Below are 26,508 nucleotides of genomic sequence, written 5' to 3'. Positions count from 1 at the left end.
TAACACAATGATGTAGAAATAGGGTAAAAGTAAAAGACCCCCCCACCACCACCACCAGACATTTAAAGTGCACAGGTAATGGTCACTGCCCACTTTCTGCTGATGAAACTGCTGCTATAACTCCATGTTCCACCCCCTCCAACCTCACCACCCTACAATGTCCTCTTGGTCAAGAAATCCCCACAATCAATAAATAATCAATAGCAACATTTGGTCCAGATTCAAAACAGAGCTAATGAATCTGGAAAAATTTAAAATGTTCAATACCAACCAAATGTCGCTTGAACATTTCTGTTGATATTCAAGGACTGGACATGATGACACCAAGGGCCACTCTCCTATGTTAAATAGGAAATGCACTGACTACAAAGCCATGTTGCAATAGACTCGTCCAAAACTACAGTGCAGTTATCAAAACAATGACTACCCCTCCGTGCTGTAATAGACTTGTCCAAAACCACAGCACCAATATAAAACACACTGACCACCCCTACATGCTGTAGTAGACTTGTCCAAAACCACAGCACCAATATAAAACACATTGACCACCCCTACATGCTGTAATAGACTTGTCCAAAACTATAGCACCAATATAAAGCACACTGACCACCTCTACATGCTGTAATAGACTTGTCCAAAACCACAGCACCAATATAAAACACACTGACCACCCCTATATGCTGTAATGAACTTATCCAAAACTATAGCACCAATATAAAACACACTGACCACCCCTACATGCTGTAATAGACTTGTCCAAAACCACAGTACCAATATAAAACACACTGACCACCCCTACATGCTGTAATAGACTTGTCCAAAACCACAGCACCAATATAAAACACACTGACCACCCCTACATGCTGTAGTTGACTTGTCCAAAGCCACGGCACCAATATAAAGCACACTGACCACCCCTACATGCTGTAATAGACTTGTCCAAAACCACAGCACCAATATAACACCCAGTGGCTGTCCCTGAAGAATCACAATCCCAAAATAAATGGCTTCAGATGATTAGTATCAGTTCTTTCTTTCTTTCTGCATAGCTCTGATTGTGTTGTGGTCAGTTTTCCATTCCATCCATACCCACACCTTGTGATTGACAAATATTCTCCAATATTGGTTTCAAATTTTGGCACAAGGCCAGCAATTTCACTGGAGAGGTGGGAGGTAAGTTGATTAAATTGCCCCTCTCCCCCGTCTCCCCCGTACACAACTGGTACTTATTTCATCAAATCATTAAGGATGAAAAAGAAAGTCAACCTCAGTGGAATTTGAACCGAGAACATAAAGAGCTGAAAGAAATGCCTCTAAGCATTTTGGCATCTGTGCCAAGAATTCTACAGCTTGCTGCCACGGTTTTCTCTAATATTAGGAAATCATTTGAAATGGGCGGGGGAGGGGCGTTCACAATTGTTTTATGGGTCAATTGAAATATTTGAAGTGTTTTTCTACAATACTGATGATGAAAAACAAAAAACAAAGAAAAAAGAAAATTGCTGGCATCAGTTTCTCTGACTAAAAATTATTCAAGGTGGTGCCCCAGCATGACCACAGTGTACTGACTGAAACAAGTAAAAGATGAATTAATGAAATTTTTTTGTTAATCCAACAGGATCAGTAAATATTTGGTGTAAATCTGTCTTCTTTCTTTCAGTTATTCTTCCATTGAAATATATTTTCTTGCTATTTTTTCTTGTAGGTTTACAGATTTACGGGAATGGTTACTTCCTGACCACAGTTTGGTGCTTCATGACCTGGAAATGGGGTCTCCTGCTCTTGTACTTCACTCGATCGTATCGTCAATTACTCTGTGATGTTTACACTATTTTGCCAACAGAAGCGCCACCTTTGAACGGTGATGATTGAGATGGAAACAGATTGAAGACATATCAAGTGGAATCATTAAGAACCAAAGTGTAAGCAGTCATGTTGCAATATGTTTTTGTTGAAAAGTCTTCCCACTGCCAAACGCCGCTGCTGCTGCTGTTGCCGCTGCTGTTCATTAGTTGTTGTTGTTGTTTGTTGTTGAGGTACCCTGTTGTTTGTTGTTTTATGTCTAGCCATTATTTCACGTTGAACTTGTGAAAACACTGTTACAGCCACAGACAACAGCTGCCATTCCTGGAGAACACTAAACTCCATTCTAACATAGCATAATGGCCAAAATGCTAAAAGGATTTAAAATTTCCAAAATGTCCAATGCTCATTTTTCTCCACCTTTTTAACTCTGTTCCTATTCCTCTCCACAAAAAAAAAAAAGATCTTTTTTTAGCTCTGAACCTTTTCTTACTAAAATACTGTTTCTACGTATGTCTGTGAACAGGGCTTGAAATTATCAAGCCCTGTCACACCAGTTGTGGAGGAATAGGGTGCCCGAAGACAATCAGAAAACGAACTGATTGAAATCTGGATGAAGCTTGGAAATTTTAGGAATTTTCAATTGTTTTAACTCTTCCGAAACAGATTTGTAGCCAAATACAAAATTGAGAAAAGAATCCTCCTGCCCCCTTTTTTTGAAAATTCTCCCTGTTGTTTCAAAGATCTTTTTTTTTTTTTTTTTTTTTTTTTTGTTGAGGTTTGTCTTTTGACATTTTTGTTGTTTAATTATAAATTGCTGCATTTAAACTGTTATAATTTCAAAAATGTAACCAAACATACTTTCACTGTAACTATGAAGAGATTTGAACCAGTTTTAAAATCCCCCGTAATATGAGATTTGTGTCTCCAGACACTCTTAATACTCGTCAGCAGTGAATATAATCATCATCAGCAGGAACGGTGGCTATTTCACTTTCTCTTATGGTTTTAATTAGACCAAAATATTTTTGTACAATCATTGCTTAATTAATTTCCTTTGCTGCTATATTTTAATTTGCTCGTTTTTTTTATACTTCAACTTATTTTGTAAAGCAAATTTTGAAACAAAAGAATCAACAATATTTCAGATTGTCAATTTTTCACCATAAACTCTCCCTTCATGGGTTTTTTTTTTTTTTTTTTTAATCCCAATCCTTAAGAATTTAAGCCACATTTAATCTCATTTTGTCATCTCTAGTTTCCCCAGTTTCAGAGCATTTAAAAAACTGTCAACAGTATTTCTTGTTCAGAGTAACTAGTAAGATATAAATCCACAGCTATTTTATTATCATTCTACCCTCATTTTTTTTTAAACATTACATGTGTGTGTGTGTGTGTGTGTGTGTGTGTAGAGATATATTTATATTGTGAGCCTTTATGATAATATTTACACTGTAAAAAATAAAAGCAATTAGAATGCTTCTTTATTTGGTTAATGTTTCACATCCTTCATCAGTTAATCTGTTCCACATCTGCCAAACATGTCAATGATCAGTTTTTGGTTTTGAATGAAGATGATTTTATTTTTGGCCATAGTGAATCCACAAAGGCAGGGCAAGAAAGGTTCTTTATTATTCCTACATACATTGAATCCTCTTCTGGCTAACGGAGAGAGAGCTCCTCCTAAAGCCTTTATGCTTTATTTAAATTCTGTTTGGATCTTGCCAGGATCGCCAGATTAGCTCTGAATGTTAATCCATTGTCTTAGATTTAAATTATCAATGGATTGAGCTGGATTACAGTGAATGAAGTATAGTTAGTTTGTTGTAAAAGAAAACCAAACCAAAATAGTTGTTATATCTAAAAGAATCTTCTTCATTATGTGTCTCGTATTCCAGGTCTGTTTGAGAAGTAATTAGGCTACGTTAGTAATATATCTCTATTTTCTGCTTATTTCTTTCTAATTAATGTAATATTCACACAATATGAAAAAAAAAAAATCCTTTTTGATTACTTTAAATATTAAAATGGTAAAAGACAGCTTCCTAGTTCAATGAGTTATTGTTGCTGCTGTTGTTAGTCTGTGATTATTCCTGGTGAGAAATATTTCATTTCCTGAAATTGTGTCGACAAAGTTTTTGTAATTGAGATTTTTATAAAACCTACAACTTGCTATTAAACAGAGATTAATTAATAGGATCAGTTATCACATTAGTGAATTATTATTATTATTAAGGCGGCAAACTGACTGAATCATTAGCACATGAAACAATATGCTCGGTACCATTGTTCTTCCAGCTCTTAACACTTTGTTCTCAATTCAAAAATCGCCGAGGTCAGCTTTGCCGTTTGTCTTTTCAGAGTTGATAAAATAAAGTACCAGTCTCGTACTGGGGTTGGTCTCATCAACTTCCCACCCACCTAAAATTGTTGGTCTTGTGTCAAAATTTGAAATTATTACTATTAAGGCAGTGAGCTGGCAGAATCATTAGCACACTGAACAAAATGCTTAGCAGCATTTCATCTGTTAGGTTCTGAGTTCAAATTCCGCCGACATTAACTTAGCCTTTCATCCTTTTGGGGGTCAATAAAATAAGCCCCCAGTTGAGCACTGGGATCAATATAATCTACTAAACCCCGCTCCCCCAAAATTTCAGGCTTTGTGCCTATAATATAAAGGATTATTATTATCATTATTATTATCAAGACTGATCAGATGTGATCTAAGTGAAGAGTTTGTTTTTATGTTTGTAGTTATTGTTTGTTGTTATTGCCAATGTTGTTTATATTGTTATAACAAATAGTATAAATTTTATATATATATCATATAATTATATGTATATAATATTTGCTTCAATTTGCTTCTCTTTGTGATATTTAAAATTGCAAAAAACATTTTTATGAATGATTTTGTTAAAAAAAAAAATTTGAGATTCTCATTAAACAAGAAACATTTTCTTTTTATGTAAAAGAGAAAGAAAAGGTATTTTTCCCCCTCCCTGCAGAAAATCTAGAGAAATTCACAAATTTATTCTCCCTTTTTTTTTTTTTTCATTTATTCTTCACAAAGAAATGTCACCATTTTTGTCAAAACAAAAACCAAATTTATTTGTATAGTTTTACCTACTTTCACCATTTATTGCCAGAAGCAAAAAATATATCACATTCCTGTCCAATTTTATATGATTTCAAATAATATAAAACTGCCTTTTTTTTTTTTTTTTTTTTTTTTTTTTTCTATCAGCTTCAGTGAGTTTTTTTTATTTTTTATCTGCTGAATTTTTCCAGTTATAAACTTGATAACAAAATTATTTTCTATTCTTTGAATGTATGTGTATGTGTATATCCTACAAGTAATACTAGTTTAATAATTTCCCCTCTTTATTCAGATAATCTTTACAAAATATAAAACAAATTGTGAAACCATTTGGCCCTTCCTTGGTGAAAATTAATCCCCAAACTTGTATAAGAATTGTTTTTTGATATTTGAGTGGAATTGGTTAGGAAACTCTCCATGTCCCCAGCCCCACTCCCCATATCACAGGCTTACATTTGCTGCAAGATAAATCTACAGAATCACTGTGGAATAGGGACAGTGGTAGACTTAACCATTCCATTCAATAAAGAATTTGTCTGTGATTCATTCGCCAAAAGCTGAATGAGGTTTAACCCTTTTCCTTCCAGACTTCTCTTGAGACCCACTGCTTTTGTTTCAATTAATTTTGAAAATAAGAAAAATAAATTTTATCCAAAATAACTATCATTTTTAAAGTAGTGTTTGGTACATAAATTAACAAGGATTTTTGAGGGAAGCTTTTAATTTAAAACGGGAAGTTTGTATTATAGAACCAGGTAACAGGTGCCTGAAGCAGGCTGGTTGCTGATGGAATATGTAACTGCTGCCAGATGAAAATATTATTTTCCTGTTGCAAGTTGCTGTGTTACTCCACACCAAATAATGTCTCTAAACTACTTCCTTTATTCACAGTAAAAATGTCTTTAAACAGTGCTTCTCAATCATTTTTTTGGCCTATAGACCCCTTCAATTGCTAGTTTATTCTGGTGGACCTCCATAGCCATTCCATGTTTAAAAACTAGTTTTTGAGAGACTTCTTTCAAAATTCCTCTTTTGTTATTCATTTGTACAAATGTCAAACATTTCAGAAGGAAACCTCAAAGCTGTTTCTTGTAAGAAATCCATCTGAAGCCAAAATCTTTGTTATGGACCCTTAATATACTTCTGTGCATCTCCAATTTACTATTTTACTTGCATAGTCCCCAGTTGAGTAGACCCCGGTTGGGTATCACTGATTTAGAATGTAGTTTAGCTGCTAATTATTCTAACAGTTTTCCAAAGACTCTTGACACAATGCTTAATAACTTTATCAGTTTCCCTAACTAAATGACGCTGGTGTTATGGCACCATTCACTCTAAATACTACAGGTTAAAATCTTGACCAAAATCTCGCTGTTTCTTGTATAAAAATTACAGAAATTCCAGTGTAGTTTTGTTTTGTAAAAACATTTCAGGTGTTTGCAATTAAAAAATTTTTTTAATCCTTCCATTTTTTTATTTTGGAAATTAATTGAAACTTGTAAGAAATCTGCTCATAAATGGATTAAGTTTATCTTGGAATCTATTGCTTTTTTGTTTGTTTTAAAAAGTAATAATTTAAATTTTATAGTATTCTCTGAAAAATTAATGAGTATAATTAATCTGAAATTGTTGGTTTATAATTTAAACTTGTGGTTAAATTTTCAAATTATATAAAATTGTTTCCATATTTTTTAATATTTCTTGTTTATGTTTTTCATGTTTTTTTTGTTCAAACATTATTGTAAGTTTGTTTTCCAGTCAGATGCCCTCCTTGTTGCTGCCAACCCTTACCCGTTTTTCAAGTAAGGGTTCTCTTATTCCACATATTTTCAAAGACACAAAACCACTAAAATGTCACTGCTTGTAACTTACCGATTTTCAGAGAAGCACAAATGTAAATATGCAGCCAAATATATATACATGTGTAAGTAAAGGTGTGTGTATACACACACACTTGCCACAACACACTTCGTTCAGCTTTGGTTAACTCAAGGCTATAGTCGATAGCATTTTCCCCAAGGTGCCATGCAATGGAACTGAACCCAAAACCACATGCTTGAGAAGCAAACTTCTTAAACCATATCTCCACACACGCACACACATACGTAGTTTTTTTTTTTTTTTGCTTGTTTGTTTTTTATTATATTTGGTGCAGCAATTGTAAAGATTAATACAATATTCTTGTATTAACTTGATTCCCTGCCCCTTGCACAACCAAAGTTAGCATTGTGTCCTGACAAAATGGAAAACTTGTAGAAATAAATGGTCAAAAAATGGTCAAGTGCCACCAGATTGAATGCATTCCTGTATTTAGTTTCTTCTTTCAAGGATTCCTAAATTTATTTCCAATGAATGCCAACATAAACTCCACTCTCTTTATACTTTTTACACCAATTTCTATGTTCTGCAATCAAGAATTTTTTACTCTTTATATCAAGGAAAATAATGACACAACTATTTTTCCCCCCATCTTGCTAAACTCATCAAGGGAAATATTTCAAGATTTCTACAAAATATTTACAACATTCTAGAAACTAAATTATACAATATTCAACGTCCTTTAATTCATCTTTCTCTCTAAAGAAATTCACAAATCTCTCTCCTCTCTCTCTTTCTTTCTCTTGTCTAAATCCTTAAATCAGTTATTATCATCATTAAGCTGGCAGAATCGGTAGCACGCTGGGCGAAATGCTTAGTGGCATTTCATCCATTTTTATGTTCTGAGTTCAAATTCCACCAAGGTCGGCTTTACCTTTCATTCTTTCGGGGTCGATAAATTAAGTACCAGTGAGCCACTGGGGTGAATGTAATCAACTAGTCCCCCCTCCGCCAAAATTTCAGACCTTGTGCCTAGAGTAAAAAGGATTGTTGTTATCATTAAGACAAGCTGACACAATCGTTAGCAGAATCGTTTAGTATGCTTGGCAAAATGCAGTACTTTTGCCCCTCTTTACATTCTGTGGTCAACTTTGCCTTTCATCCTCTTGAGGTTGAATGAAATAAGTACCAGTCATGTACTGGGGATGAGGGGGGTGGGGGGTTCAAAGTAAGCGACTCCCCCTCCTCCCCCCCCCAAATTTCAGGCCTTGTGCCTATCATAGAAAGGATTATTACTGAAAGCATTGAGCCAGCAGGATCACTGGGTGTTGAACTGAAAGTGCTTGGTAGCAATTCTTTCCAGTTTTTTTTTTTTCCCTTCTGAGTTCAACTTTGCGTTTCATCCTTTCAAGAAGCAATAAAAAATAAAGTACCAGTGCAACACGGGGTGGGGGGGAGGGTCAATGAAATCAGCTAGCTCTCTCCCTCAAATATTCAGGTTTTCTGCCTGTAGTAGAAATAATTATAACTATTTCATACACTCAACAGAGAAATTCCACTGAACCTTGTTTGTCACAACAATAATAATAATAATAATAATCCTTTCTAGAATAGGCACAAGACCTGAAATTGGGTGGGGTGGGGGGCTGGTCGATTACATCACCCCTATTACATATTTGGTACTTCAATTATCAAACATGAAAGGATGAAAAGCAAATTCAATCTCAGCAGAATTTGAACTTTGAATGTAAAGATAGACAAAATGGTGCTAAGCACAATTTTGTGTGGTGTGCTAACAACTTTGCCAGCTTGCCACAATAATAATAATAATAATAATAATGATAATGATAAAAGGAACCATTTTCTGTGAGTCTTGTATAAATGATTCTTTCTGTTTTAAACAGCATGGCTTTTAAGTTCAGTACAAAGATTTTATATTAAATTCAACTTTTTGTTGTGCACTAAAACCACTTTCTTGTGCTTTGAAAAACCCCCTTTTTGTTCTTTTAAATGTCAACCAATTCGTCAAAAGATGGACAATCCTTTTTTTTTATATTTTACATTTATTACTTTATATTTTTGTTTTTGTTTTGTTTTTTTCTCAATGATTTGAAATTTCATATCAAAAAGAAATTCCAAATGTTTTCACAAAACAAAACACATACTCTAAAGAAATGTTTTAAATTATAAACTGTATCTGTTTTAGTTCAAAAGTTTTAATGGGAAAAAAAAAAAAAGCTACTGAAATTGAAATTTTAATTAATGTTTTAGGTTATTTTTACCTTTTTTTTTTTTTTTTTTTTTTTTGAATTTCAATTTCTGTTTATGTCTTTTTCCAATTCTAGAAAATAAAAAACTTGTTTTATATTTTAAATTTTCAACAAACGGAAGAGAAAAAAAACTTTGGACTTCTACAAATTGTCCTTGAAACATTCCATTGTCTGTTAAATCTAAAGAAATATTATCCATGATAAGGTTCCATTGGAATATTTCTTTTTTTTTTTTTTTTTTTTTTTGTTCTTTTCAAATGACATTCATCAGAAGTTTTGTGAGTTTGTGCAATTTGTTATATTCCTGCAATATCTTGGTCTGATTTTTTAAAAAAATTTTTATTTCAAAATGTAAGATGTAATGAGTAGATGTTGATAAAATAGACAGAACGATATATGTTGCATGGAAAAAAAAATACTCAAGTCTCCAACATTTTTTGTAAATTTCCTCTGAATAATCTAAGCCAAAAATATCATTTCTAAAAAAAGAAATTCTGCCTCTTGAGCAACATACAATTTTACAAAAGAGTGCTTCATTTTCACAACTAATATACTTGTGTGTGTCTAATCACAAACATGTGCCATATTTGCTCCTGTTTAATGCAAGAATTTAAATATAAAACATCAAGGTCAAAATTTGGAGTGGAGAGGGGCAGTATTGTATTCAAAACCACATTGTACTCGTGTGTGTGTGTGTGTGTGTGTGTGTGTGTGTGTGTGTGTGTGTGTGTGTGTGTGTGTGTGTGTGTGTGTGTGTGTGTGTGTGTGTGTGTGTGTGTGTGTGTGAGAGAGAGAGAGACACTTATTCGGTAGGTGTGATAAAACTCTGAGTTTTATCATGGCTACCGAATAAGTGTCATATTTTTATAGATAAATTCCTCTATTTACATAATATCGAGGTCTCTCTCTCTCTCTTTCTTTTGTTGTCCTTTCTATCATATATATATATATATATATATATATATAAAAGAGTAAATATAAGGACATGCAAGTTAGAGGAGTCAATGTACAAAAAATATGAAATGCATTTACCACATAATGTACATATGTATACATATAAAAAAAAAGTCTGACTTACACAGAATAGTAATGGTATCAGGAATTAAAGACAAAGGTCATCACTGACATGTTACCTCCCCCACCCTTCCCCCTCCCCCACCCCACCTCTACTACTATTACTAGCTTTGTTATTAAAACCCCAACCCTGAAATCTATTTTTCCCCTCCCCCTGCTACTTGCTATATAAACTCGCGCGCGCGCGCACACAACTCCTCTTTCTAATACACCTAGTTCTCCACAAATTCATTCCGTCTTTAAACTCCATTCTGTCTGGTGTTATCCAATGATGGAATCAAGTTACAATCATTACTTTAGACCACCAAGCCCCCAGAAACAGCTGTTGGACTAGTAGAACTCTACCTCACCCCCTTTAATTCCTGATATCATTTCTATTCTAAGTCAGACTTATGTATACATTTTTTGTATTAAATGTATTTAATATATTTTGTATATCGACTTTCCTACCTTTCTTATCCTTATATTTACTACTCTACCTGCTCAAGTCTAAATCTCTTGAGCACAACAAAGTGTCTTCTGTACAGAGAATACCTGTCTCTAATCTATAAACTATATAATATTATTATTATTATTATTATTACTATTCTATTCATTTACAGCAATTAATCTAAGCTTTCAAAAGCCAAATATTAGGAGAACAATGCTGTCAATAAATGATGAATCATTATTTTGTAACATTGACAGAACCATTGCCAGGCAAGTTTTCAGCTAAACTGAATGAAGCATTCTGTTCATAATTTCACAGAACTTGTTTAGAAACTTTTTAATGGCTTATTATTCAACTTAATTTCAAGATCTCGTTAAAACTTTTCCACCAGTTACAAAATGAATACATGTTATTTTTAGATAGTTCACCTTATTAGAGGAAAACAAAACCTTGTGTCTAACAAACTAAGAATTGGAGCAAATCACTTGTGTGTGTGTAACCATAGAGCAACTGGTTTATAAATGTACAAGTGGAAATTTGAATGCTATTGCAGTTAATTAAAACCTTTGTAAACCCATCGTATTCTGTAAATCAATTAAATTGACTAATTAATGAATCTTCATTGAGAGTTTGTCTTTTAATAGTTTGAACAATATCTTTCAACTTGGTTCGTCATGATTATTATTATTATTATCTTAAGGCAGAGAGTGGCTGGCAGAATCATTAGCATGCTGGGCAAAATGCTTAGTGTCATTTCATCAGCCTTTACACTCTGGGTTCAAATTCCGCTGAGGTCAACTTTGCCTTCCATCCTTTTAGGATTGATAAATTAAGTGCCAGTCATGTACTGTGGTCAATGTAATCTACTCATCCAGCCCCACCCCACCCCCACCCCAGTGTCGGGCCTTGTGCCATTATTGGAAGGTGGTGAGCTGGCAAAATTGCTTGCAGGTTGGTCAAAATGCTTGGCAGCATTTTGTCTGTCTTTATGTTCTGAGTTCAAACGTTGCCGAGGTCAACTCAGCCTTTCATCTTTTCAGGATCAGTAAAAGACATCCCAGTCATGTACTGGGATCAAAGTAATCAACTCACCCCCTCCCTCAAAATTTCAAGCCCTGTCCCCATAGTAGAAAGGGTTATCATCGCCATGTTATAATCGTTTACATTGCATGGCATCCAAACCAGTCGTTTCCAAAGTAACCTCGGCAAGGAATTGTTCTTCTTCCTTAAACGTCAGACTCCGATGCTCATCGACAAGACAACTTCTTGGCAATGCCATCTTGTTATTCATAAAGCAACTCAAGAACTGTTGCAGAGAGATCTGACTCTCAATTTTTCTTTCCACATTTTAATAGGATCCCATTTCAGGCTAGAATCAAACATTGTTTCATTTGGAAATGGTATGCTTTTTTTTTTTTTTTTTTTCTTCCCTACCTGCAAATTTTTAGAGAATGATTACTTGATATTTGCTGTTTCATATCTATGGAGGAGGTGTCTCCTCTTCTGGAGTCTCTAGACATATTTAAGTTTGTAATAGCAAAACCTTTTGAGAGAATTTTTTTTTCTTTTTCTGTCCCATATTTCAAAATTTTGTCTGTTCCAGCTGATGGTGCCAATGCTGTATGTCGGAACTAATATGAGACTATTGGTTATGCTAATCTCCTCTTTTAGAAAGTCAACAATGTCTAAAGAACTAAATGTCTTCATTAATTGTATTCTTTGACAAGGACTAGTTCCATGCCATTGTTACTCAGTACCACATCTCTCTCGTCAGTGCTGATATTTTAGTAATAGACCTTTCTCATCAACAAAGTCTTTTCTGACAATCTCCTAGTCCAATTCAATATTTTCAATGTTACCCATCTTCAATATTCTCTTGGGACAATTGTTAAAGCTGACATTCAGTTCTTATGAAGGACTAGTTCTTTTACCACCATCTTCATCTGTTTGTTCATCCATATTCCAAGTAATTAGTTAAGAAGCTGCTCATTCGTGACCTATAAAGGTGTTGATACTTGATTGCAATGAGTGCTGGACAAAAACAGCAGGGAAATCAAGAAATCTGCACAGAAGCTTCAATATCATGTTGGTTCGATTGTCCAGATTTTTTTTTTACCTCCAAATTGTGGTGCAACATTCACTTTGTAACAGTTTAACTTTATCGTTATTATTATTAAGGCAACGAGCTAGCAGAATCGTTAGCACGCCGAGCAAAGTGCTAAGTGGTGTTTCATCTGTCGCTATGTTCTGAGTTCAACTTCAGCTGAGGTCGACTTTGCCTTTCATCCTTTCGGTGTTATTAAATTAAGTACCAGTTGTGTACTGGAGTCATTTCTAATTGACTAGTCCCCTCTCCTCCAAATTTCAAGGCCTTGTGTCTTCAGTAGACAGGATTATTATCATTACCAAGGCAGCAAAACCTGCAGAATCGTTAGAATGCCAGGCACAATGCTTAGCAATATTTCATCTTTCTTTACAATTTGAATTCAAATTCTGTAAAGGTCAGCTTTGCTTTTTGTCCTTTCAGGTTTGATAAAAAAATAAATACCAGCTGGGCGCTGGAGTCAGTGTAACTGACTACCCCCACTGAAGTTGCTGGCCCTGTGCCAAAATTTGAAACTATTACTATCGTTACATTCTCACCTGCCCTTCAGGATTACGATGTGTAATTTTTTATGTTGACAAAGCAACAAGACAGAATTTTTCCAGCTATTTTCCATAACACTGTTATTCCTTTGTAGCCAATGTAGAATATCTATTTTAGAGCAATTATTGATAATGTAATATTTGGAAAAGTTGGCAGCCATATTGGTCATCCTTATTGTCTGTATCATGAAGATTAGTGATGGTGCTTCCAATTTAATAATAACCATTTCTTCTTGGTCTTCCAGTGTGGCATTCATGGAGTGTTCCAGTAAGATTTTAAAGAGTTGTTGGTGAAAGCAAATCATCCTTGTTGAATTTCAACTGTTGTGTTGTAATGGACCAATGACCAGGGACTGCCCTTACAGCGCTGCTATCACCAATATTTCCGCTGTCTCAGACACTGTTGTATTTCTTTGTGCTTGCCTGTGAGATGGTTTTGTGATGCTCTGTGAAAATATTTCTTCCAGTCCATGAAAACATGCTAAATGTTGGTGTCATTGGTAATCCTTGGACAAGATTCTTGGATGCACAATATCTGCCTTCTGGCAGAAACGTCAGCACGCCGGGCAAAATGCTTAGCGGTATTTCGTCTGTCTTTACATTCTGAGTTCAAATTCTGCCATGGTTGACTTTGCCTTTCATCCTTTCGGGGTCGATAAATTAAGTACCAGTTGTGTACTGGGGTCAATCTATTCGACTTGCCCCCCCCCCCTCCTCCAAAATTTCAGGCCTTGTACCTACAGTAGCAAAGAATATCTGCCTTCTGGTGGTCTGGTTCCTGACACAGCTTGCCTGTTTGTTCTGTGGTATTTGCCATTCTGTTCACTTTCACTGACCAACATAACCAGAATGGTACGGTTAATATGACATTCTGTTACAGCTCAAAGTTTCCTTTCTTAGGAATCATGGCAAACCAGGACTTTGTCTTTGATGTGAATTATTTTTGATATTTACTAAATGTTGTTGGTTGTGAGAACTGATCATGGCTTCTTTCCTCTTAACTGGAATAATATTGATACCAGTTAATTTCAGCTTTTTCAGAGATTTTACCATTGTTGTAACCACCTTGTTCAAGACTGGATTACTCTTGTCTTCAAAATCAGTGTCAGGACCGAGAAGTGTCTTGTGACTTCCTGATTATAGCTTCAAATAGAACTTAGCTTACCATTCCAGAAGTGCATAGCTAACATATCGGCAAACACTCATCAGGTTAGGCAATTGTTTCTACACTGGCTTAAAACATGTCTTCCACACAAACACCACTTTTTATTGAATTATGAACTCCTTTTTTCTGGATGGATAGGAAAAGTTTGATTCTTCATGTATTATCTTTCTCTCCTGTGAAATGTCCTTTGAACATGTCATGTATTTCTAAAATTTCAAGATCTTGTTAAAACTTTCCCACCAGTTTCAAAATGAATCCATGTTATTTTTAGATAGTTCACCTTGTGTCTAACAAACTGAGAATTGGAGCAAATCACGTGTGTGTGTGTGTGTGTGTGTGTGTGTGTGTGCGCGTGTGCGTGTGTGTGCGCGTGCGTGTGTGCGTGTGTGTGTGTGCGTGCGTGCGCGCGCGCGCGCGAGGGCGCGCGTGTAACCATAGAGCAACTGATTTATAAATGTACAAGTGGAAATTTGAATGTTATTGCAGTTAATTAAAAGCTTTGTAAACCCATCATATTCTGTAAATCAATTAAATTGACTAATTAATGAATCTTCATTGAGGGTTTGTCTTTTAATAGTTTGAACAATATCTTTCAACTTGGTTCGTCATTATTATTATTATTATTATCTTAAGGCAGAGAGAGGCTGGCAGAATCATTAGCATACTGGGCAAAATGCTTAGTGGTAACATTCAGTATCTCCTGAGTTCTCAAGATTTCTTAAAACAATCTAATTAGTAATTAGTTTGTATTTAATATTCGCCCTTTTATTTTTGTCAATGTAGAGTTTTGTTAGCTGAAGGATACCCAGTTCATTCTTGTCACGGTTGACTGCCTTTCATTTTCTGTCAGTTTCAACATGTCATCGTTGCTGTCCCTATCAAATGAAAATTCAAAATGGAACAAGAATGAAAGACGGAAAGCCTCCCGTCAGCCATGAGATCCAGATTACAGACTTTAAATGCACCAAAACTACACTTGTAATCTGGGTCTCTATGGCTGACAAGGATTTCCATCTATTTTTGCCTTTTAGTCTTTCTCCATCTAATCGTTTCCAATGTTCCGCTTTGATTTTTTTTTTTTTCTTTTGAAGTTTGTAGCCCTCACACCATCTCAACATTTTCGCATATATGTGTGCTAGTGTGGCTGTGTCGTAAGGAGTTTGCTTCCCAACCATATGGCTCTGAGTTCAGTCCCACTGTGTGGCATCTTGGGCAAGTGTCTTCTATGACATCCTGGGGCTGACCAAAGCTTTGTAAGTGGATTTGATAGACAAATTGAAAGTGTGTGTGTGTGTGTGTATTCATGAGGAAGCTCAGCAGGATTTTCTTCTTTATATTCCAAATAAAAAATTCTCTCAAAATTCTAGTTTGCTTTATTTGAGATCCTTGTGTAAGAGTGACCTGTACATTACATCAAATTATAAAAGAAAATCATGCAAAATGGAAATGCTCCTCTCCAAATTGCAGCCAAAAGTTGAAAATGGGAGCTCCAGTTCTTGCTACCCAACCAAATATAATCGAAACCTATTAAGTGGTGGCACTACTGTTCCAAGACACTGCTATTTCTTCTGTTGGTCAATATGTCCATGTTGATGACTCCTTCCATCCAGGCTGTAGTTGCAGTATTCAAAGACAGCAGCTGTTGCAATATAATATTTGTGTTAGTGAAAGACATGGAAATGCCACTACGACTGTTTTGTTGTGTTGCTGATAATTAAAAATGGTTTGTTTGATTAATTGTGAAGTGTAATGAAAATTAAAATTTCTTTAAATTCTTGATTTTGTTGTTATGATATTTATGATTGAAATCTACAATTAAAAATATTCATTTGAACTCTAAAAATATTTGGCTTTTCTTAACAAAGACTAAAAAAAAAATAACAGCCAAGTCTAAAATGAATAATTAAAAATGTATTTTTTAAAATATTTAAACAGATGTACCTGTTAAAACCTGTCATAACAAAAATTAGAGCCAGTTTCTTGCTGGGGAAATGGAAAAGGTATGGAATTTTTAGAAAAGCATTTTTGTTTTTTTATTGAAACCCCGATAGGCATAGGAGTGGCTGTGTGGTAAGTAGCTTGCTTAACAACCACATGGTTCCGGGTTCAGTCCCACTGCGTGGCACCTTGGGCAAGTGTCTTCTACTATAGCCTAGTGAGTGGATTTGGTAGACGGAAACTGAAAGAAGCCCGTCGTATGTATGTATATATATATATGTATGTGTTCCCCCCCCCAACATCGCTTGACAACCTATGCTGGTGTGTTTACGTCCCCGTAACTTAGCGACCGATAGAATAAGTACTCGGCCTACAAAGAATAAGTCCTGGGGTCGATTTGCTCGACTAAAGGCGGTGCTCCAGCATGGCCACAGTCAAATGACTGAAAGAAGTAAAAGCATAAAGCTAATTCTTAAAGGTTGTAACTTTGTGATACTTAACCCGATTCTTGTGTAAAATAAAGGGACATCTGAGCAATGCCAGCAGGAATCTATTCCATCATAGTTTCTTACATTCCTCTTTTGAATGAGAGCCAGATATTTATTCACATACACAAGCTGATATCGATCAGACACCGATCAGAAGTTGTACAGAAGTTGTACTGAGTGTACTATTTCTGAAGTTGATCCTTTCCTGACAAATAGAAGTTATCTCCCTTCCATCCTGGTAGTCAGTAGTTTTCCGAGGTTATCTCCTCCTGTTCAAACACTCGCCAAGAATAGATCTTCTGTATTTTTTTCCTAGCAGACTGTCAGCGAGAACTATTACAGTAAATATTGCAGTATAGAATTTCCTTCAGAAATGTTTATTCTCCATAAAAAAAGAAAGACGTTTAGGATTAACCATTAATTACTCCTTTTTTTTGAAGCTGATATTCTGTGTGCTATAAGTGAGTATGTATATATGTATGCATGTGTTTATACGTATTACCAGTCTGTATGCAGCTGTCCGTCCTCTTGAATTATTGAATTTCTGGATTCGATTTTGCTTTGTTTTTATACATTTACTTTATTCAGATTTATTTCGACTGGTTAATAAAAAAAAATTATCAATTTACAATTACTTCATTAACCTGTAAACGCCTCCCCTCTCCCGCACCTTTTTGTTTCTTCTTCTTCTTCTCATAAGACATGTATTTAGATAGATTTTATTTTTTAAAACTACGTCCAGAATTGTAAACATTTCAAAGCCAAAGTTACTATTTGATAAAATGTTTGTGGATACAAGTCTAAATTTATTGTCTTGACTTGGCAAATGATTGACTAAAATTTGGAGAAACCGATTTTTAAGCTTCAATTCAGTCTTCCTCAAGTAGATATTTTAAAGTTTTTAGTATAAAAATTGTCAAACAAGTAAATGTGTTTGTAAATCGAGAAGGAAAAAAATATATATAATAAAGAATTTCAAATTAAAACTGCTCCATTTGTTTGTTGGTTTTTATCTGAAAACTAGCTGAGGGCAGGTGGTCCTGCTGTGGGCTGAAGAAGTTGACTTCCTAATCACAAGGTTTCAGGTTCAGTCCCACAGGGCAACCAAAACCTTGTGAGTGGACTTGGTAGATGGAAACTGATAGAAAGCCCATTAAATATGGGTGCCAGTGTCTCCTTATTTTGACATTGTGCGATAGTTGTAAATGAGTGTCACTCTCATACAAGCAGTGTCATTTGTTGCCAATATTCTGTGGAAAACTTGTCTGACGGTGGGGAAAGATTACTTGGAATAAACAATCCTGTCTGACCAATGCAAGCATAGAAATGTGGATGTTGAAAAATGATGATTCTACATGTCTTATGTACCAAACATTACCCACCAAATGTAGGAATATATGCACATACACACACCATTGATTGCAATACCTGTGTAGGTAAATGGAAACTAATAAAAGTATAAATAGATGTATGAATAACCACTGTTTGGAATCACTCCAAATACACATCACTGGGAATTTAAAGATAAATATTGTATGACCATACCTTGTTATACTAATGTGGCTGTGAATAAAGGCTGCCAGGAGTCCAACCCATACCAGCCTGGAAAAACAGACGTTAAATGGTGATGATGGTGATGACTGCACGATTTAAATAAAGGGAGAAAAATCCGTATTCACTTAATCCAAAAGAATGCAGCAATAGACTACGATTTGTCTGTTTAGATCCTGTTTTCAAACCACCAACCTCGATGCTCCCTCTTTCTCGCTCTCTCTCCTTTTGAGTATTCCAAAGAAACAAGGAAAGACTCCAACTATGTCTTTCTCCATGTCTTTTCGTAACAGACAACAGGATGTCATTTGAGATGTGTATCTCAGGCTGACCAAAGCCTTGGGAGTGAATTTGGTGGCAGAAACTGAAAAAAGCCCATCGTATATATGCGTGTGGGTGTTTGCCCCGCCCCACCACCACCACTGCTTGACAGCCGGTGTTGGTGTGCTTACATCCCCATAAAATAGACCAACAGAATAATTCCCAGGTTTTAAAAAAACTAGAAAAAGTAGTGAGATCGATTCATTTGACTAAAATTCTTCAAGGTAATGCCCCAGCATGGCCACAGTCTAAAGAGGTAAAAGATAATATACACACACACGTTTCATCCTTGTGGTTGCTTGGAAGTTTGAAATGTAAATTGGATGCTTAAACCGACTGGATCATCAGAGAAACCCTTTATGGCAACAAGAGAAGTGATGTGGGAAGTTGGGGAAATGACAAAGCATTTTCTAAGTATTTTGAAAGAGAAGAAAGAAAGAAAGAAAGCATAAGACAGACACAGAAAGAAAGGGGGAGAGAGAGAAACAAGACAAGAAGAAAAGAAAGACCGAACGAGTCAACCATGAAAGGAATAAAAAAGTAAACATTTTAAAGATTAGGATGAAAAATAAATGGAACAAGAACACTCAGAGAGCACCAAACCTCTGCCAAGGCAACACCAATGTCCTCTCAATGATTTAGCAAGAGATAATTTTTAAAACGAGAATATCTTAAATAAATTCGACTGCTCTCACAGACGAGAATACTAAATATGAACCTGACCGCTCTCAAAAATTAAGTAAAAAGCAGGAAAAATAATCCAGAATTCTTGTCTAGTACCAGATCGATCCCAAAATCTAATCAGTTTGTGCCAGTCATGAGGCCAAACATCCCTGAAAGTTTCATCCGAATCCATCCAGCGGTTCTTGAGATATCTTGTCCAGTGACAAACAAACAAACACAACTGAAAACAATACCCCCGCCTTCGCTAGGCGGAGATAATAATAAAATGAAGGCAAATTAAAAAAAGGAATACTTTGCAAGAGAGTTTAGTAGTTTGTCGTCTGTAGCTAAAATAGTTGAATGATATAATCATGCAAGAAGTGTTATAGAGTAATCTCCCTTTAGTAAGGTTCTCCGAAGATTATATTTCATGAGAAGTAATTCTTAATTAATCAAGAAGCTTCGCATTTCTCTTGGAAGTTTCTAGAATGTCTAGCGTTCCATTAATAAAATCAGTTTGCTTGCCCTGCTCTTTGCTTCTTTGTCGATTAGACTCAGAGCCATTCACGTCGTTGGTATGTCTATCTATTCCTCTATGCCACATTACTAAAAACCACTATTTAGCTGTTACTCTTTTACTTGTTTAAGTCATTTGACTGCGGCCATGCTGGAGCACCACCTTTAGTCGAGCAAATCGACTCCGGGACTTATTCTTTGGATACCTAGTACTTATTCTATCGGTCTCTTTTGCCGAACCGCTAAGTTACGGGGACCTAAACACACAAGCATCGGTTGTCAAGCGATGTTGGTGGGGGCAAACAGAGACACAGACATATACACACACACACATACATATATATATATATATATATATATATATATATATATATATACACGACGGGCTTCTTTCAGTTTCCATCTACCTACCAAACCCACTCACAAGGCTTTGGTCGACCCGAGGCGATAGTAGAAGACACTTGTCCAAGATGCCACGCAGTGGGAATGAACCCGGAACCATGTGGTTGGTAAGCAAGCTACTTACCACACAGCCACTCCTGCGCCTGTTATTTCTACATTTCTGAACTTTCTTGCATAGATTAGTTTCTACATTTTGATTATGTTTCATCGACAACCAGTGAATAAAATATATTTTATGTAATATATATATTATAGTTCCTAAATTTATTCTTTTTCTCTGTAAGAATTCTTCTAAGATACATGCAGCATTTCTAAACATATATTCGCACTACAAGAGAAAGAAAAAAAGCATGGTAAAAAGAGAGACTATGATGGCAGAAAGGGACGATAGAAAAAAGGGTATGTTTTGAAGGGGTCAGGGTTTTGAGGCATCCATTGAGACCATTAGAAATTGGAAAATGAATATAAACACGTGTGTGTGTGTGTGTAGGTGCAGGTGTAGCTATGTGGTAAGAAGCTTGCCGGGTGAAATGCTTAGTGGTATTTCGTCTGTTGCTACGTTCTGAGTTCAAATTCCGCCGAGGTCGACTTTGCCTTTCATCCTTTCAGGGTCGATTAAATAAGTACCAGTTACGCACTGGGGTCGATGTAATCGACTTAATCCGTTTGTCCCCTCTGTGTGTAGTCCTTTGTGGGCAGTAAAGAAATAAGAAGCTTGCTTTCCTACTACATGGTTCCAGGTTCAGTCTCACTGCATGGCACCTTGGGCAAGTTTCTCTACTACAGACTAGGGCCAATCACTTGTGAATGGATTTGGTGAACAGAAACTGAAAGAAGCCTGTCGTATGTATATGTCTACGTTTCTCTTTGTGTCTGTCCCCTACCACTGCTTCACAACCGGTGTTGGTGTGTTTATGTATCCCCTCCCCATAACTTAGTGGTTTAGTAAAAGGGGCCAATAGAATAAATACCAGGTTTTCAAAAAAATCCTGGGCTTGATTCATGAGGTGCTCCAGTATGGCCAGTTTCATGACTGAAACAGGTAAAAGCAAAGATAAAGATTACTTTCCAACTGCTGGAAGGGAGGGGGGAGGTCAGCAAGGTCAACCTCAAGCTGGATATAACATATTTTGATGCCAGAAACCAAGATAATAATAACCCTTTCTACTATGATCTCAAGGTCTGAAATTTTGGGTAAGGGGCCAGTCAAGTAGATCTAACCCCAGTATGCAACTGGTACTTAATTTATCAACCCCATAAGGATGAAAGGCAAAGTCGACCTCGGTCAAATAACAGTAGGCACATGGGCTGAAATTTGGGGCAAGAGAGAAAGTCAATTACATCAACCCAGTACACAACTGGTATTTTATTTCATCAACCCCAAAAGAATGAAAAGCAAAGTCAACCATGGCAGAATTTGAACTCAAAACTTAAAGACAGACCAAATGCCACTAAGCATTTTGTCCATTGTGCCAGCCAGCTTTTTTAATAACAATAATTTAGTGAGTGGTGTAGCAGCACCATAGTCAACTGCTACAAAAGTAAAGGTGATGCTCTAGATAGAAATAATTACAGAGGTATCAAATTATTGGATCAGGTGATGAAAGTTATAGAGAGGGTCATAGCCCAACTAATTAGGGAGAGAATTAGCCTAAATGAGATGCAGTTTGGTTTTGTGCCAGGTAGAAGCTCCTCTATGCTGATGACCTTGCCCTAATAGCTAAGTCACTGCCAGAACTAGAGACAAAGTGTAGGGTGTGGAAGCAAGGTCTAGAATTGAAGGGCCTTAGGGTTAACCTAGCAAAAACAAAAGTGTTAGTAAGTAGGAAGGCTGACAAATCACAAACCCCTTCAGGTAGATGGCCCTGCTCAATCTGTAGAAAAGGCATGGGTAGAGACTCCATATGATGTACCCAGTGTAAGCTATGGACACATAAGAGGTGCAGCAATATCAAAGGAAGGTTAACTGGGAAGATAGTTTTTGTTTGTGGCGGATGCACAGGGACAATAAACACTGAAGATGTACAGAAAATAGATTCCATCACATGCCATGGGGAAAAACTAGAAGTAGGACTGAAAGGAATGAAGCTAGTATGCTTTGCTGCATGTGTAATGTCAGTGTGCATACATGACAGAGTGTAAGCACCCTGAGAGAAAAGTTGGACATAAGAAGCATCAGATGTGGTGTGCAAGAGAGACGACTGCGCTGGCATGGTCATGTGTTATGTATGGATGAGGACAGCTGTGTGAGGAAGTGTCACTCCCTATTTGTGGAAGAGGTAGACTCAGGAAGACATGGGATGAGGTGACCAAGTTAGTAGTGGGGGAGGGTGTGCTGAAAGTGTAGCTGCTAGAATAAGAATAGCCTGGGCAAAGTTCAGAGAGCTCTTACCTCTGCTGGTGACAAAGGGCCACTCGCTCAAAGTAAAAGGTAGACTGTATGATGCATGTGTACGAACAGCTATGCTACATGGCAGTGAAACATGGGCCGTGACTGCTGAGGACATGCAAGTGCCTTGAGAGAAAAGTTGGACCTAAGAAGCATCAAGTGTGGTGTGCAAGAGAGATGATTACACTGGTATGGTCAAGTGGCAAGAATGGATGAGGATAGCTGTGTGAAAAAGTGCTACACCCTAGTGGTTGAAGGAACCTGTGGAGGAGGTAGACCTAGGAAGACCTGGGATGAGGTGGTGAAGCACGACCTTCGAACATTAGGCCTCACCAAAGCAATGACTAGTGATCGAGACCTTTGGAGATATGCTGTGCTTGAGAAGACTCGGCAAGTAAAGTGAGATCGCAGCCATGGCTGATGCCATTGTTCCATGTCCGGCCCATTTAAGAGTACCTGGGCGATGTGATATGCTTGAGAAGACCTGTTGAGTCAAGTAAAACCAAAATCATAGCTGTGGCCAGTGCCCCCTGACTGGCTCCTGTTCCAGTGGCATGTAAAATGCATCATCTGTATGTGGTCCATACGAATGGCATGCAAAAAGCATCCACTATACTCTTGGAGTGGTTGGCGTTAGGAAGAACATCCAGCTGTAGAAACATTAGCATATCAGATTGGAGCCTGGTGCAGCCGCTGGCCCTCCAGACCTCAAACCGTCCAACCCCTGCCAGCCAGGAAAACGGACGTTAAATGATGATGATGATGATGAGTGTAGAAGCCATCTCGAACCTTATTTTTCTCTTATAATGAAAGCAGTGTCAAGTGTGGCGAATGGTTATGACCAACAAATGTATTTTCTTTTCTAAATTCTTTATTATTTTATCAATCTAGTTTTACTTTTAATTACCTCCCTTGGCACATTCACAGTTTCATGAAAAACAGTAAAATTTATGCTACCAATTGTCAGAAACAATAAGCTATTGCAATTTAATAGAACCATAACAGTACACTATTAGTGTTAAGTTTTTATAATATACATACACACACAATAGGCTGCTTTCAGTTTCCGTCTATCAAATCAATTCACAAGATTCCATTTTGACAAAGGTTACAATGGAATGTAATGAGACTGAATCCAAAACCAGATGCTTGACAAACAAACATGTTAACCACACAGCCACGCCTGCACCTATGCTATATATATATATATAGGGGTATATATATATATATATATATATATATATATATATAGGGGTAAATATATACATATATAGGGGTATATAATGGAAACTACTTTTTATTAAACTAATTTTTTTTCTATTGTGCAATAACAACAAATTCAAAATTATTCTAGTCTGCACATGTGTTGACAGGCATTAAAATGTACGTTTTGTGCATCATTGTACACCCACTTCCCCACCCCACCTTTTTATATGTTAATGTGTTGAGATGTATGACCTCCCCCCCACTGCTAGGGGTGCAGGTGGTTGGAGCTGCAGATTCCAAATGCTGAAAGGTAACAAGGAATTATCGTAAGGGACAAAAAATCGTGCTGAGATGATTGGAAGTTGACGTATGTGGTTAAGTCTTTAAAACTGGCCACAACAATTAAAACCGTCATAAAAAGAGGATCAAAGTATAAACTTGTGCCATGACAACTTCATTGTTATCAGTAATGGCGATTTGTTCCAGAAGCTTGGAAGGAAGAGAAATAGAAGACATATTTGCTTCAAGAGTGGACAATGAAATACAACATTAAACCAATTTCTCAGAATGGGAAAACAAGCAACAGCAACAATAAAAAGATAATTGAGAAACATTGACAAGCAACAAAACAAAATCCTAACCTATACAGCATCAATAAGTCTGGTGAATGTTGCTAATACAGACACCCAGGTAAGTGAAAGAATTTCTTCAGATTCTCAAGAATCTCACTTAACATGGTAACTCTCTTCTCTAATTTGTCTTCAATGGAGATGAAACAGGATTTTGCTGAAAATGAATGCCAACCTTCACTTTTATCTCCTGAAAGAGAGAAAAAAACACTGCCAGGTCCAAGGCCACAAGAAATCTGTTGAGCTTGAACACCGTTATATCTTAAGAGTATTGAGTCTTGAACTTCAAGTCATTGTTCTGTTACTTTTAAGTATGATGACCAAAGAGCAGAATATCAATGATGGATCTATATGGGATTTAGAAATCAGACAACTTTCCAACACCTTGATGAAGAAAATGTTGGCCAAGATGTCAAAAAAAAAAAAAAAAGAAAGAAAAGAAAAAGGTAAACTTTAGGTTAGTTGAAATATGTTTATCACAGATTTCAACTGCTAAAAGGCAAATACACTGCAGTTACTATGGAAAATATATCTCTTATATGGTTAAAAGCTGTGAAAACAGCCATCTATTAGGAAGCCCAGACATCAATGTTTCAAGCTTTTAGGCTCTTGTCAATGAGATGCACCTAAGAGAAGCAACTCTGAACGAACTTATAAAGCTTTATGTATAACTCGGTCAACGTTGTTGACTGATTTGTGCTAGTAGATTGCCCGACTGGGGAAAATAACAAAATGTTAGTACTAAGAGCTAACCTATCATGAAATCCTGAAATCCACAGAGAATACGAAAACAAAAACAAGAACTGCATGATCAGGGATTTTAATGATCATCATCATCATCATCATCATCGTTTAACGTCCGCTTTCCATGCTAGCATGGGTTCGACGATTTGACTGAGGACTGGTGAAACCGGATGGCAACACCAGGCTCCAGTCTGATTTGGCAGAGTTTCTACAGCTGGATGCCCTTCCTAACGCCAACCACTCAGAGAGTGTAGTGGGTGCTTTTACGTGTCACCCGCACGAAAACGGCCACGTTCGAAATGGTGTCTTTTATGTGCCACCCGCACAAGCCAGTCCAGGGGCACTGGCAACGATCTTGCTCGAAAATCCTACAGGAGCCAGTCAGGCGGTACTGGCAACGGCCACGCTCAAAATGGTGCATCTCATGTGCCACCCGCACAAGAACCAGTCCAGGGGCACTGGCAACGATCTTACTTGGCTTGCCGGGTCTTCTCACGCACAGCACATTTCCAAAGGTCTCGGTCAGTAGTCATCGCCTCGGTGAGGCCCAATGTACGAAGGTCTTGCCTCACCACCTCAGCCCAGGTCTTCCTGGGCCTACCTCTTCCACGGGTTCTCTCAACTGTTAGGGTGTGGCACTTTTTCACGCAGCTATCCTCCTCCATTCTCACCACATGTCCATACCAGCGCAATCGTCTCTCTTGCATGCCACAACTGATGCTTCTAATGTTCAGCTTTTCTCTCAAGATACTTACACTCTGACGGGTATTCACATTGACATTACACATCCAACGGAGCATACTGGCTTCATTCCTTGCGAGCTTACGTATGTCCTCAGCAGTTACAGCCCATGTTTCACTGCCATGTAGCATGGTTGTTCGTACGCATGCGTCATACAGTCTGCCTTTTACTCTGAGTGAGAGTCCCTTTGTCGCCAGCAGGGGTAAGAGCTCTCTAAACTTTGCCCAGGCTATTCTTATTCTAGCAGCTACACTTTCAGCGCACCCACCCCCACTACTAACTTGGTCGCCCAGATAGCGGAAGCTATCGACTACCTCTAGTTTTTCACCCTGGAATGAGATAGAAGTTGTTTCCTGTTTGTTTACAGTCTTTATTGCACCTGAACATCTGCCACAAACAAAAACTAACTTGCTAGTTAACCTGCCTTTGATGTTGCTGCACCTCTTATGTGTCCATAGCTTGCACCGGGTACATCTTATAGAGTTACTACCTACTCCTTTTCTACATACTGAGCAGGGCCATCTACCTGAAGGGGTTTGTGTTTTATCTACTTTCCTACTTATTAGGATTTTGGTTTTAGCTAGGTTGACTCTAAGGCCCTTCAATTCTAGACCTTG

The 26,508-nt window shown here is 36.9% G+C and overlaps 1 protein-coding gene across 2 annotated transcripts in view; it reads left to right on the top strand.

Moving 5' to 3' along the window:
• The window catches only part of LOC106873555 (heme transporter hrg1-A), a 35,159-nt gene extending 19,077 nt beyond the window's left edge, over positions 1–16,082 (top strand). The window contains exons 3-4 of one of the 2 annotated variants that reach the window (XR_008264353.2): positions 1,706–1,922; positions 13,384–16,082. Coding sequence is in view for 1 of the 2 variants with exons in the window: in XM_052968599.2 (XP_052824559.1) it covers positions 1,706–1,872 (167 nt within the window). In the remaining variant the exon portion in view is untranslated. Of the gene's footprint in view, positions 1–1,705 lie in introns of both variants that reach the window. The other variant, XM_052968599.2, reaches the window with a different exon arrangement.
• Positions 16,083–26,508: the final 10,426 nt, after the last annotated feature.

The sequence above is a fragment of the Octopus bimaculoides genome, chromosome 6 (assembly GCF_046866305.1).
Source record: "Octopus bimaculoides isolate indiv1 chromosome 6, ASM4686630v1, whole genome shotgun sequence".
NCBI lineage: Eukaryota > Metazoa > Mollusca > Cephalopoda > Octopoda > Octopodidae > Octopus > Octopus bimaculoides.
This window is presented reverse-complemented; position numbering and strand designations above follow the sequence as displayed.